Source organism: Coturnix japonica, chromosome 2, assembly GCF_054131305.1.
Source record: "Coturnix japonica strain WE chromosome 2, WE-NBRP24, whole genome shotgun sequence".
NCBI lineage: Eukaryota > Metazoa > Chordata > Aves > Galliformes > Phasianidae > Coturnix > Coturnix japonica.
In genome coordinates, this window is record NC_140664.1 from 101,569,872 (window position 1) to 101,583,070 (window position 13,199).

At 43.4% G+C, this 13,199-nt stretch overlaps 2 protein-coding genes across 6 annotated transcripts in view; both read right to left on the reverse strand.

Moving 5' to 3' along the window:
• NOD1 (nucleotide binding oligomerization domain containing 1) overlaps nt 1-5,488 on the reverse strand; it is a 24,662-nt gene extending 19,174 nt beyond the window's left edge. For all 4 annotated transcript variants that reach the window (XR_004306061.2, XM_015854021.3, XM_085538275.1 and 1 more), the window contains exons 1-2: nt 5,394-5,488; nt 667-1,005 (exon numbers count right to left, since the gene is read on the reverse strand). Coding sequence is in view for 3 of the 4 variants with exons in the window: in XM_015854021.3 (XP_015709507.2) it covers nt 667-882 (216 nt within the window). In the remaining variant the exon portion in view is untranslated. The remainder of the gene's footprint in view (nt 1-666; nt 1,006-5,393) is intronic.
• Nucleotides 5,489-6,197: 709 nt separating this feature from the next.
• GGCT (gamma-glutamylcyclotransferase) lies at nt 6,198-11,567 on the reverse strand. 2 transcript variants are annotated; one of them, XM_015854023.3, is made up of 4 exons: nt 11,364-11,531; nt 10,284-10,429; nt 8,419-8,554; nt 6,198-7,079 (listed from the first exon to the last, which is right to left on the reverse strand). In XM_015854023.3, exons 1-4 carry the CDS (start codon nt 11,475-11,477, stop codon nt 6,930-6,932), a joined length of 546 nt encoding a protein of 181 aa, XP_015709509.2. In that variant the 5' UTR covers nt 11,478-11,531; the 3' UTR covers nt 6,198-6,929. The 2 variants fall into 2 exon arrangements, with proteins under 2 accessions (XP_015709509.2, XP_085394414.1); XM_085538288.1 differs by lacking the exon at nt 10,284-10,429 and having other exon boundaries at nt 11,364-11,567.
• Nucleotides 11,568-13,199: the final 1,632 nt, after the last annotated feature.

The window sequence follows — 13,199 nt, forward strand, 5'->3', positions numbered from 1 at the left end:
TATGATTCATCTGCCTCTAATTGTGATGCTACTCTGAAGCTGCATGACTGGTCAGGGAGATAAACAAGGCGCTCGTTCTAAGTTATGATGCAAAGAGCAATTGTGTACATCTAATAATTTTCTCCTGTCTGGGGAACAGGAAAAAATGTTTGCTACTGATACCTAGAGATGATTTACAAACCTAAATGCAGAATCAGTTTTACAAGCAAACATTTATAATGTACAAAGGACTTTAAAGAGAAGGGAAAGTACACACACAGACAACATGCAATGAGAAACCCTAAAATAATATTTAATTTTCATCTTCTCCTCTAAAATAAGCTGATCTGTCCCTCTGTATCCTGAAGTACTTCTCCTCTGCATGATAACGAAGGCTTGTAAGCATCAAAGTCACAGCCTAACCGCCACTGTGGTCAGCTCCTTATCAGAGGGAAAGATGATGCTCAGGGGACAGAACAGCAATTATCAGCCTGTTCATTTTTGCAGCTGCTAATAGGCGTCTAAGCAGTGCTGGTTGTGCTTCTGGAGACACATGTCCAGAAAGAATAGAGTGGTGACTGTTCAAAATAAATAATAAAGATTGTGAAAGACATTAAGCCCGTAAGATCTAACAGTAAATTGAAAATATCAAAAAGTTTAAGCTGGTTAATGAAATAAAAATAATACCTTATCTGCTTGAGTTGGAAACTGGACAACAATCTCTGCATCTTCAGTGGAGAAGTACTCATTGTTAGTCAAGTTGTCAATCAAACACTGCGTGTGTCGGATTTTACTGACCAGAAGCTCTCGGTAGACCTTCAGCAAAGCAATGCAGGACGGACGACTTGCTGCCAGAGGTTTTTCCACAGAAGTCTTTGAGTTAGCACAAAGGTGGCCTTCCATAGCTGAGACAGCAAGAAGCTGCTCTGCCCAGCATCATCTTTGTCAAACTATCTGTCTGCAGTGAGGAGTCAGCTTGGGGTTAACTACAAGGAAACAGGCACTCCGTCTTCTGTGCTGCTAAGCCTGTAAAATTAATTGCACAGAACGACAATTTAAACATTATCCTCTGCAGATACATTGGTCTGTTAAGAGTACTTCCAACCTCTGTGAAATACCATTACCAATTTAATTAAAAAACCATCAAAAATAATTCTGTCCTCCTCATGTACTTCCATTCATTTGTTCCATTCAGGGAAAAATTTATCTACTGCAGACAGTCTCTCCTGTAGTATAAACACTGCAGCTTGCCTCTAACAACACTTCAACATGCCTTATTAGCTGCCTGTTCTTAATATGTAATTGAGTATTTTTAATAGCATCTCAGCAGACAAAGCAGGGCATCTGTCCTAACATATCTGGCCACTAAAATAAGTGGAATAAAATTGCATTATTTCATAATTAATTGTGTACGAAGAATTAATTTACAGTAGCAATTCATTTTGCTTTTTGTTACAGTAGAAGTTTCTGTGTGAAATGTTGCTAATAAGATACACATCCCCAGAAGTGAGGCCTTGTCAACTGAGTCTGAGCTAAAATAAGACAGTTTTGCTAATACAAAATGATTTGGTTCAGGGCAGATTTGAGAGGCAGAACTGAGGCTGTGAGAATGCCACAGGTCAGATGTTTCTGTTAAGGAAGCCAAGAGCAACGTGATGCCCACTATGGAAACACTGCTGTAATCTTAAGAATCAATACAACACTCAGGGGCACACAGCACCTCACACCATGACACCTTCAAATACACAGGCTGTTTGTGCCTTCGTGCTCCATAGCAGCTCTTGGGCTTCTATTCTTCTTTACATATAGCAGGAGGAATCAAGAACAACAAGACTACTTTTATAGCACCAAAGGATTTTTTCTAATTTATTTCCAGTTAATCTTGCCACACAGAGTCAGGAAGTTATGTTGTAATTGTAATTCCACAACAAATTCATTTAGATACTATTTAGCCCTGAACCTTGTACATATCATTTCCAAAGTAAAAAGGCGACTTTTTGCAAGAACCTGCGTGATTAGATTAACACCAACTACTGGCATCCTGTGGTAACAGAGCAAAAAAGTACTGTTGTTTCAGCAGGCCAAGGGATAGTTGGAAGAGTATTTTTCAAGAGGCCAGTAGGCTGCATCTTATGGCTGCTGATCTGCACAGATGAGGCCCACAAAGGCAGAGACTGGGTAAATCCCAAGCACAACTATTTTGGGACACAGTCAACTCCAAAACAGCAAAATTCTTTCAGCCAAAGAGAATGGAAGCAAGTGATCTGATTTTCTTACCACATGAGTGAGTGATTGCAGCTCCCCAGACAAACTAGGCTTTCATTGCACCATCCACATGACCTACCAGATGAAGTGGCTGATTTCTGAGTCACTGGGCTTCCTAGAAGCCACGCTGGCATGTCTCTTTGTTTAAGAAAACTCGTTTCATAAATGAACACTATCATGAGGACCAAACAATGCTGAAAACATCATTCACACTAAAGCTTTTGCAAGCTTTTAAAGAAGTAAAGCCATCTTAAAAGCACAGGCAATAGAAACATTAACCCTTTCCTACACTGCCTCTACACAACATCTCCTGCTTCCTTTGGTTGTTCTAGGACCATGTTCTTTCTTTTTAGTTTGTGACAAATAAGGCAAATATCCAGGAACCCATAATAATGAACTAAGGTACTGTCAAGAGTACAAAATAAATAGAAATAGTTCATTTACTCTTTCAGATCCAATTAGAAAGAAGACATGGAAAGGAATACAAAAATACAGCAAAAAAGATAAGAACAAGAAAAATATGGAAAGAACAGAAGGTCTCAAATAAGCCTGACTCCCATTTGATTAGGTCTGTGTCAGCACAGAACCTGACTGCTGCTGGGAGATGAGGCCAAGCACCAGGGGAATAATGGAGAAAGAGCAGAAAATACAGAACAGTGAAGGCAGAGCTGGATGAAGTAAAACACTTATAGTATCAAAGAAAACAGTATTTTTCACTGATCTCTTCTAATAAGAAAAATGGAAAACCTTCACCATCAACAGACTAAGAAAATGTCATGGCAGAAGGACACCTTAAGTAGTACTGGAACAAAACCAGTTCCCCACGGGTATAGTTAACAGCAAGGCAGGTACATGCATGCTCATAACAGCTTATCAGCTTCACTAAGAAACTTCAGGTTCTACCTAGATGAAAGCCAACATAAAATTTTCCTACCATAGCAGTTCCAGGTGCAACAGCACCTAAAAGTCCTCACCATTGTGACAAATGTGCTTATTCTTTCAGAAAATAAATAAATAAATAAATAAACACAAAAACCCCTGTTGGATTTTGACATATATAACTCTGTATGGCTAGCTTAAATTGATTAGAAACAGGAGACCAACGCATAGGTGCTACGAGGTACCAAACTTATCTGCAAGTCCATCATCTCTCTATCTGGCAAGAGTCCCAGCTTCCACAGCATGGCCTGTTGGAGTGATGGATGACACGGTTACAAGGCACCAAGTCTCCTATTACAAGGATCTACTAGATGTACAGTGCTAGGGTATGCTTAAGGGCAAACACTTATGAGGCTTAGAAAAGGGTGTTGGAAGCAGTCGCTCGCTAGACCACGGAGTTCTTTCTCTTATCTTGGGCACTCCAGTTGCTGGATTCAATTTCAGTGCATCAGTCAAGGGGATGCTAGTAGAAAAGACTGAGACATACATTAGTGCATTAAAGTGTCCTGACATTTAAAAACAGCATAAACACTGACACTGTTGAGCACCACTGCCTCAAGCAGCCATTCCATTCCTCAAGAGGTTGCAAAGGCAAAGAAAAGACAGAGGACAATCCTGGCCTCTGAATGAAGACTCAGTGGGGATGAAAGGGATGTCAAAAGCAATAGCAAGACTGGCAAGAGATGCTTATCGTAAGCCTGCAAAACTGAGAATAACAAAGAGGAAGGGTATTGGGCCCGGAATAAGGAGGGAAATGAAAAAGTGAAATGAAATTTGTCACAGTACAAGTGCTTACAGCAAGGTTTTATGTAATCTATGTCAACAAGCAGCAGCAGTGCTGACAGCTTGTGAGTGAAGGTATCAGCACTTCTAACCAGTGCTGCTTCAGACCTCCCCTTACTTAAAAATCCTCAGCATTGTGCAAGCATACACACAGTTACAGCTTTCCGGGCCTTGCCCTTCTCATATCCTCTTTTCACTATGATCACTTGCTTTCCTTCTAACAAAACTGCCATGCTTGCTCAACTGCCAGTTCTGCGAGTCCTGTGGTAATGAGGAATGCTCCAGTAGCAAAACCTAAATCACTAATAGGTTTCTTCTGTAGTTTTGTTATTCCTGCAAAAACTGTTCCTATAATTCTCTGTGAAATGAAGTCCCATGCCTTAGCACTAGCTACAAGCAGCCAGGGCCTAGAATGTCTTCAAGATTTCACAGCACCCTGCAGCCAGTTCTGGCAAGGGCAACAGCTAAATATGTGCATACACCTCAGTGCCAGCCCAGGGCAAGTGGAGTCTTGGAGAGACTTTCCCATATTTGCTGGCACAGTCTTCTGTCAGCAGCATTAAAAGCTACTCCTACAGAAGCAGCTCCCTTTCCCTTAGAAGTATGAGCCACTGTACCTTCAGGTCAAATTTGTATTGTGGGAAAAGCTATTTTACAGTGATAACCACCCCACAGTAGGGTCATTACAGCAAACGGAGAACTGGAGATCACAATGTGTTTTCTTTAATGATGGTAATCCTGGCTCACTCAAGACAGTCTACACTCAAAAACTTGCTGTCTCTGGGAGAGACTTGAAAAAGAAATTGATTTTACTAAGCTTAATTCATGAGTGACACATTGACTTTGAATACGGCAAATAAAGGAGAGTTTACTTCTGCTCACTCTTAATTTCAGAGCTGTTTCTAATTGTAATCACAACTTTAAAAGAACATCAACTGTTTCACATAGTACAAGAACAGTAAAAAAACCTGCATGTGCTGGAAGCAAATGGGCATATGCACTACATGAAAAGCCTGCATGTTTCCATGAGAAGTGATACAATGGACACACTCCGGGGCCTCACTGTCTTTCTTGTAGTGAGGCCCAAAACCTAAGACAGCACTTGAGGCATAGCCTCACCAGTGCCCAGTCAAACCAGCTGCACGAAAGACCCCCACACGCCCCGTCGCAGGAGCACTGATGGCTCCGCGGCTTTGCACTTGGAGCACCAGTCCACAGGGTCCCGGCCGGCAGCCCCTCCCCTTCCATCCCGTAGCCTCGAGAGCGACAGTAGAAGAGGCAGAAACTTTGATTTCTACCCTTAAACCCCCGAGCTCGAACTCCAGCCCCACCCGTACTGCTGGATGTTTCCCTCCCGCCGCCCACCCCTCACATCAGAACACTGCATCAGACCCTGTCGCCCGCCCCGGCCCTTCCCCTGTACTCACGGCAGCGCGGACCGGACGGAGGGGAGGAGGAGCGGAGCAGCGCTGCCCCCGCCCCGGCCCGCAAAGAAGGATCTCCCGCCCCACATACAGTCTCTCCTCCCCGGCGGGAAGCGGCTCCTCCCCGCAGAGCCATGGTCGAAGGCCTGTTTCCTTGTGAACTTCACCTTCCACCCCACGCAGTTGGCCGAAGGCGGCTTCTTCACACAGCCCGCCATTCCTCCTCCTCTGAGGCACAGCCCTTCCCCATCCTGCATGGGCTCACACCGCTTTCCTCAGCAGGAGCCATCAAGTACCCACCATCGGTTCCCTCCGCTGGGGCAGCCAGGTGATTATTTAACATTTTCTTCTTGCTACAGTAAAACACCCACTTCGAAGTGTCCAAGGAGCCCGGTAAGGGTAAAGCAAAACAAGTGACTGTGGCATTAAGGTGCTGGGCAGTTTGATTTTAGCCCTCTATACTGCAGTTGCATTCATGAGAAGTACAAAGTATAACAGAATCACAGAATGACCTGGGTTGGAAGGGACCTCAAGGATCATGTAGTTCCAACCCCCCTGCCTGGCAGGGCCACCAAACATACACCTTTACTAGATCAGGTTGCCCAGGGCCCCGTCCAACCTGGTCTTGAACACCTCCAAGGACGGGGCATCCACAACCTCCCTGGGCAGCCTGTTCCAGGGCCTAACCACTCTCCTAGTGAAGAAAGAGCCAAATAAAATTTCAGTTATGCTTCTACATCACCCACTTTATAGCTTAATAAGTGACACTGGTATTCCCAAAGAACACATTGCACAGGCACAGGGAGGTTTGGTAACTGCATTTTTATTTACTCAGGTTCAGACCAGACAATGCTAATACAAAAAGTACCGTGTTTTACTGCATTTGTGGTACCTAGCATTAAGAACAGGAGTGAAAAAATACAGAGAAGACATGGTCAGTTTGCTACTTTTTCATTTTTTCCATCTAAGCTGTCACACAGTGACGCCAATTATATCTTACGGCACAGAAGAGAAGCCGTAGTTCAGTAGCTTTGCATCATACAGGCTTCCAGTTTTCCTTTGTCGTCCTCAGACAAGGGGCTGCCACGTACCATAGATTGTGAAGTACTGTAAAAGTACTGTAAACCTTACAAGTGCCACCAGTTTTGCAGGAGATTGTCAGTGCTGTGAGGAAAAGGCAACGTCTGTTCATCTATGTTAATAGACAAAGCTATGACACAGATTCACTAAGATTAACTCACACGAGATTCAGTGTGAAGTACAGTGAAATCAGCAAGTCCTAGATAAACAACAAGACAGTTAAAGAAGTAGTTAAGAAATACAGCATTATCAAAAAATGGTTATTTAGAATCTGTTGGTAAACACAACGTGAAGAAGTTGTCAATGTCAGTGTGTCTCCAGACTGCAAATTATGTCTAATAGTTTACTGTAGATGAACAGCAAACTCATCTGTTCTTGATAAATAATGAAACCGCTGATCAGCACAGTGAGGAGAAGGATGTAACTCAAGGTGAATGGCCAAGCAAGCACTGAATTATTCTATGCAAAATTTGTTTTGTTTGCTTTAATAATAGCTTCAATTTCTTCTAGGATTGGCACCGGTCCTGCATAGTTATTAGTTTCAATAGCTTCTAATTTCTTCTGATACTCAGCTGGCAAGCCATTCTGTTTTGCACCCATGCAGATAACCTATGAAGAAAAGGAAAAAAAAAAGACTTCAATTGTAATGTTAGTAACAACAGATCCCTCCAAACACTTACTGAAACAGAAAGAACTGAAGGCAACATGAGAAGTCCAGGGACTACCAAGGCTACCTAAGATTCTGAAACGCTACCAACATGCTCAAGAGTCCACAATGAAGTTGCTCATTCAGTTACTGAGATCAAATCCGAAGCACAACAGTGAATGCCTAGATAGGTTACAGGAGTAACAGAAATTAATACCTAGCTTAGTGAAAACAGATTCTTTAGTTGTTACTGCAGCTTTCCTTCTACATAAAACAAACAAACAAACAAACAAAAAACAGCAAAAAATCCCCCGAGCTTTTAGTTCAAGAGAAACTCAGTGACTACAAGAGGAAAAGAGGAAGATGTAGGAGCCACACTAGCAAGCTGTCAAATAGGAGTGAAGGGGATGCATACAAAGACTTCAGAAGCTGACAGTACTGCAAATATTTACTCATGCATTCAACAGCCAGGATACCCAAGGATGAAGTGCCTAGAAGTGATTAACTCAAGAAGTACACAACAATAGAAATGCAGTCATTTCTTAAGAAATCCTGCGCCAGCAAAGCAGGTCTTTGCTGTGCTCCCAGAAGATAATTTGTGGGAGTCAGTTCCTTAGTTCAGATAGGAAAATGAGATATAACAGATCTGAGTCCTGTTTCTTTGCTTTTGGTTAAAAAACAAAAAGAAAAAGACAATGCTACAGTGATGGCTATTTGCAATTGCTAATAACTGCAGAATTCCAGACATGCAGTCATGCCACTCTAGGCTAGGTCCTCATCAGATCTCACAAGCTAAGCAGGTCAAGCCTGCTGCGTGACTGCATCATGTGTCTCTACAGTCAGCAAGTTCCAGAATAGTGCTGAAACACTTTTGCCTCACCAGCCACCAACTGAGAACCATGCAGTGCCCTGTGGTGGTGGCAGAAATCCTGTGATGTACTCAGGATGCAACTGGTAAAATGAGGCAGGTGAACTCATGTATTAGAAGATAGCCAGACTAGAAGCCAGGTACTGTGTTCTCCCCACAGAAGTTTCCCTCTGTCCTGGAACTATACTCCACTGAAGTGGAATATGTTATTTTTTTTTAGTTCCAAACAGAAAATAAAACTGATTTAGTACATCTTTATGAGCTGGCTGTCACTTGTAAGCATCATTACACTAGTACATTGCACAAGGATTAAGTTGTACCTTAACATTAGAATTACTCATGCCTTTCATCCACTGTAAATGAAGTACTTATTAAACAGGACACAAGTACTGCATTATATATTTCTGCTCACTCTCTCCTGATGCAACACCCACCTTTTTATACTGTGGAGAAGGGGGACCACAAACATAGTCCTTCATCTGGTAGCTTCGACAGGTCAGAACCTTTCCTTCTTCAGCGTGGACATTAACTTCTATTGGGATATAAATGCCATCTTCAACTCCCTCTTGCCTAAAAATGACATATATTCCTTTCATGCCCAATAATCAATGTGTGAGTAACATCTTTCAAACTGTGCAATTAGCACAGCAGTTCAGAACACTGCTCTGCACTGTTATCTAACTTAAAGAAATAAAGCAAACATATTACAGTACTTTTTGTGCAAACTGCTTTCATATCCAAAAATTAGTTTTTACAGAAGAAATAGAGTTAACTTTTGGCATTTCAGCACCTTAGGAAAGATGACTAGCAGCTACCTTGTAAGACTACAGAGTATTGCTTGTGAATTAGTTACTGTGCAAGTGGTAATCTACAAGTGAAACTCAATCAAAGTTATCAGATTACAAATAATTAAACATTTGCAAAGTTTTATCTTGCCACTGTGCTACAATTGGATAAGAAGAAACTGGCACAACTCTTGCAATGAACATTCCAAAGTGAATAATCCAAGGCAACCTTTAATTTGTGCAAGACCTGTACAGTAACAAAGAGCTAATTCAGGGCAAATATACAGATATAGATTTTGTTTTTCTAACTGGTAAAATTCTGCTGCCTTAAGAAATTAAAAGCAAGTACAAAACTAGAGCTACCTTTTGATTTTAACCATTAGCATTTAGCTACCAATGGATGTCTGAAGAAACAGTAAGAGCTAAAGAAGTAATACAGAGTTCAAGGACAATGCTTTCAGGTTTAATGTTGTTATAGTTCTGTATGGAGCCAGAAGCTAAACTTGGTAGTCCTTGTGGGTTTGTTCCAACTGGGGATATTCTATGATTCTTCTATCATTACAAAAGGCAAGAATACATCCTATTGCCATCCATTCCCAGTTCACAATCTTGGCACCAGTGAGGCAGCTAGAAAAAGCATCTTTTTGGTGAAGTTATAGCACTTAAGTCTCTAGCATCTTAGCTAGCATTAAAGGATATCCCCTCTCTAAAAAAAGTCAGGGATCTGCAATTCCATGGCATGTAAGCAACACTTTTTGAAGTTAAAATATGAAATACTGCTCCTAAAGGAGAGAATGTAGTGCTGCTATCAAAGCAGGTACTGCCAGACAGGATCTCTACCTGGTGAAGTTTATATACTTCAGGAAAGAATAATTTAGAACATTTCAGTATGGGTCAGCAGGGGCTTGGTTCCTCATCCCCAACTGATGGGGAAGCAAGTAGATAAGAAAGTAGTGACATGTGAAGCTCCCACCAACCAGGCGCATTCTACCTAGATGCCTTCTTTGGGACTAGCACTCCCAAGCAAGACATGAGAGCGCTGACTGTGCCCCTTCTCATTATCTGGTCAACAGTTTGTTATCTTCCAGCTTCAGTGTAGGCAACGAAAAGCAAGTTGGAGCTTCAAATTTCATAGCCAACATTATAAGGACATACCTATGTAGCACAGCGCAGTCATAACCAATGTTGCTGTAGTACCAGAAGCAGGAGAACTATGTTAGCCTCATGCTTTTACCTAGTTTAATATGCCTTGCTTCTTTAGCTTCACTAGCCCAAACTTCTGCTGCAATTATTTGACAGTAATGAACTGCTCTGAACAAACAATCCTTGTGCATCACGAATCTCAAATATTTTAGAAGCCGTTACACATACTGTGGAGTGATCTGCACGTATTAAAATCCAAAGCATCTTCTTGATCGCAGCAAATCTTCCACACTGCTTCTCACAGAAAGTTACCTCTTACTTTTGAATTGCTCTCTAAAGTTAATAGAAGACAGCAAAGTTAAGTCACCTACTTATCCAGTGAACTTATATTGCTAGCGTTCAATTTCCACACTATTCCCCACACTTCGTCTCCAGGGCTCTGAACAATGGTAGCTGTACCTCCATGCCAGATAGAACTTGTCCTGCCTTGATGATGGCCAAAAGTGAGCTTAAAATCCTGCGAATGAAACCAATGCAGACAGTCAGTTCCTACTCCACATAAGACAGGGGCTGATCTGTTCTTGATGTTGAAAGGGGAGCTAAAGCACAGCCTATAAGTAGCCAGCTGGAGCCACGGGAGGAAGAACTGATAGTCCCAAAGGCATCTCAAAGGGATAGAAGTCAGCCTTTTTCATCTCTCCAGTGGGAAAAGGACAAAGGGGAGAGAGGCCTGCCAGAAAACACTGCTGGCAGCAGTCTCATCTGCACACATCTAACTATTAACTGACCATTTCTAGTGCTGGGAGAAAAGGGGTAATAGCGAAGCTTCCAAGATAGGGAGCTTTGGGCCTTTTCCTCATTCTCTAATAGAAATGCCCAGTCATAAGATACCATCTGTGTATTTTCTCATGTCTTATGCTGTTTCATCACTCAATTGGAACATTCCTGGGTATCTTTAGTTTGAGACACATGCCTCCTTGACTGAACTCTACTCATAGATTGGCTGGGTTGAAAGGGACCTTAAATGTTGGCTGGTTCCAACCCCATGTTAAGTATTGCAAGATAAAACATTGTTTCAGAAACCAAGGGCTTCTTTTTTCTTACAAATAATACCAAATGTTAGCATAGAGGCAAAATAGAATAACTTATTCTTGCATTTTCCCAGGGTCATTTCACACCTGACCTTACAGGGGTCAGAGTTTCATTCCAACTTGTTAGACAAGGCGTAGCCCTTCCCTAGCAGCACAGAAGGGAAAGAGCAGCAAAACCAAAGCCTACACAGCCCCAAAGCTTTGGTTCCATATATCCGGGCTGTGATCAGCACTGATCTGCTGTAAGGACCCTGGACAAGGCCCTGCCGGTAGGGAAGCACACAGCTGGACCAAGGAAGCTCTCCCGCAGATCCCACTGCGCCCACAGATCTCTCCCCCCGCCTCCTGCCCCGCACACACCTGCAGGCGGCCCCGGGCGCAGAATGCCGCCGAGGGGTTGCGCAGCAGCAGCCTCTCCCGCAGCAGGTTGCTGCCGTACGCGAAGTACAGCACGCCATCCCCGCACACATCCATCGCCTCCGACCGGCCCCACCGTGCCCCCTGCGCAGCGCCAGCCCCGCACCGCCTGCCTGGGCGGGGACTCCTCGCATCCCCGTCCGCTATGGGCGGTAGTGACGTGCTGATGGGCCGGAAGGTCTGCAGAGTTCTGGGCTGCGTCAACGTGGCCGGCGTGTAGAAGGATGTGCTTCTCTGCGCAAAGGGAGCTTGGTCACCCCGTGCACAGCAAGCACTCAGGAGCGTGTCTCACATTTGGGAGGCTCCCAAGGATAGGAAAGCTCTGGATGCCCGCTGGTGTTGTACATTGTCCATGGAGAGGATCAGCAAGGCTATTTGTGCCATAGAAGTAGGATTTCATTCCCATCAGGTTTTTATCCCTAAGTAAAATTTACTCCTGAGTCCCCTCATATCCCACTTAGGATTTTAGGGACCTGAAAAACAGTGAAACCTGCTGAAAAGTGAAACCTGCTGAAATATGTGTCAGTCGTTCACTGTGCCTCCCTGCCTCCTGGCTGTCACAGCATGAGCTTTAATTAATACTGAAAAAGAAAGAACTTGGAGGACTAATAAGTGCATCCGATGCAAATGAACCACTTGTGCAGTCCTCCCCACAGCTTTCCTCTCCTCCTCCCCCAGAAGCCCTGGCAGGATGTGCTCTGTAATTAGTATATCGGTGAAATGGTCCCTATTTGCTGCAGGGCAGTTATTACAGCTGTGATAGCTTCTTGATATGATGTGCAAGGTCTGGGGGGCTGCTGAGATTATATATTCATGCAAATGAATGTATATGATTTTATAATGTGTTGTGATGTTGCTGTGCTCATTCCTTCCTTATAAAATAGAGACCATGAAATCCTGTGTGAGCGCAGCCTCCTGTCCCACCCTATAGAGTGACCTGAGGCTCCTGATGGCTCTGACCAGGGGGAGTATCCTTCATTCATTGCTTGAAATCTGGAGATGTGAAAAGGAGGAGATTGCTTTTGCAGACTGATCCCAATGTGTGCAGCCATGGCATTCAGCTAGCTTTAGTCATTTCGGCTCATGCGCACATTGCTCTGCTCAGTACTTCAGGTACTTGCAGGTGTTTGACTTCAGCAACTAGTTTGAAGATCTTGCCAAACATTACATCAGCTTTCACATGACCTACTTCTGTACTTGTTCTTTTGTGCCGTCCTCTCTGTAAGCACTTCTGTGCTGTTAACCTTCAGCCTGCAGAAAACGTTGAGTGGCTCCAGCCCCTCTGTGGGGTCACGTCTTGTAGCCACGTGCTTTCTGCAAAGCAGCATCATGGTGCTTTGTAAGCTATGAAGGCAGCTATGGCCTGCTGGTGCTGAATGAATCCAAAGCCAGGATGTCTGAGGTTCAGTGCTTTGAGTGGGCTTGTTCCTCTGACAGAGCTCTTCTGCATCAGAACTTTTGTTGCCAGATGAGTGTCATTGATGTGAGGAGCACTCATGGCAGAAATTCAGTCCCAGAGCACATCTATTATTCACGTGGTTTGCAGAGTGCAGGGACTTACAGAAGTCCCATCCCAATGAGGCAGAGAATGGCTGATAAACAGGAGAATAACAGCATTTTCTTCCATGACACATGTGGCCCTAAGCATCTCTAGGGATGCACATTTGGTAGCTGATTGAAATAGGCTTATTTCATCTCTGCCCTCATAGGAAGCCCTGATTTTTATTACTTCAAGCAGTCAGGAATATATATGTATATATATTTTTTTTTTCAGCAAGA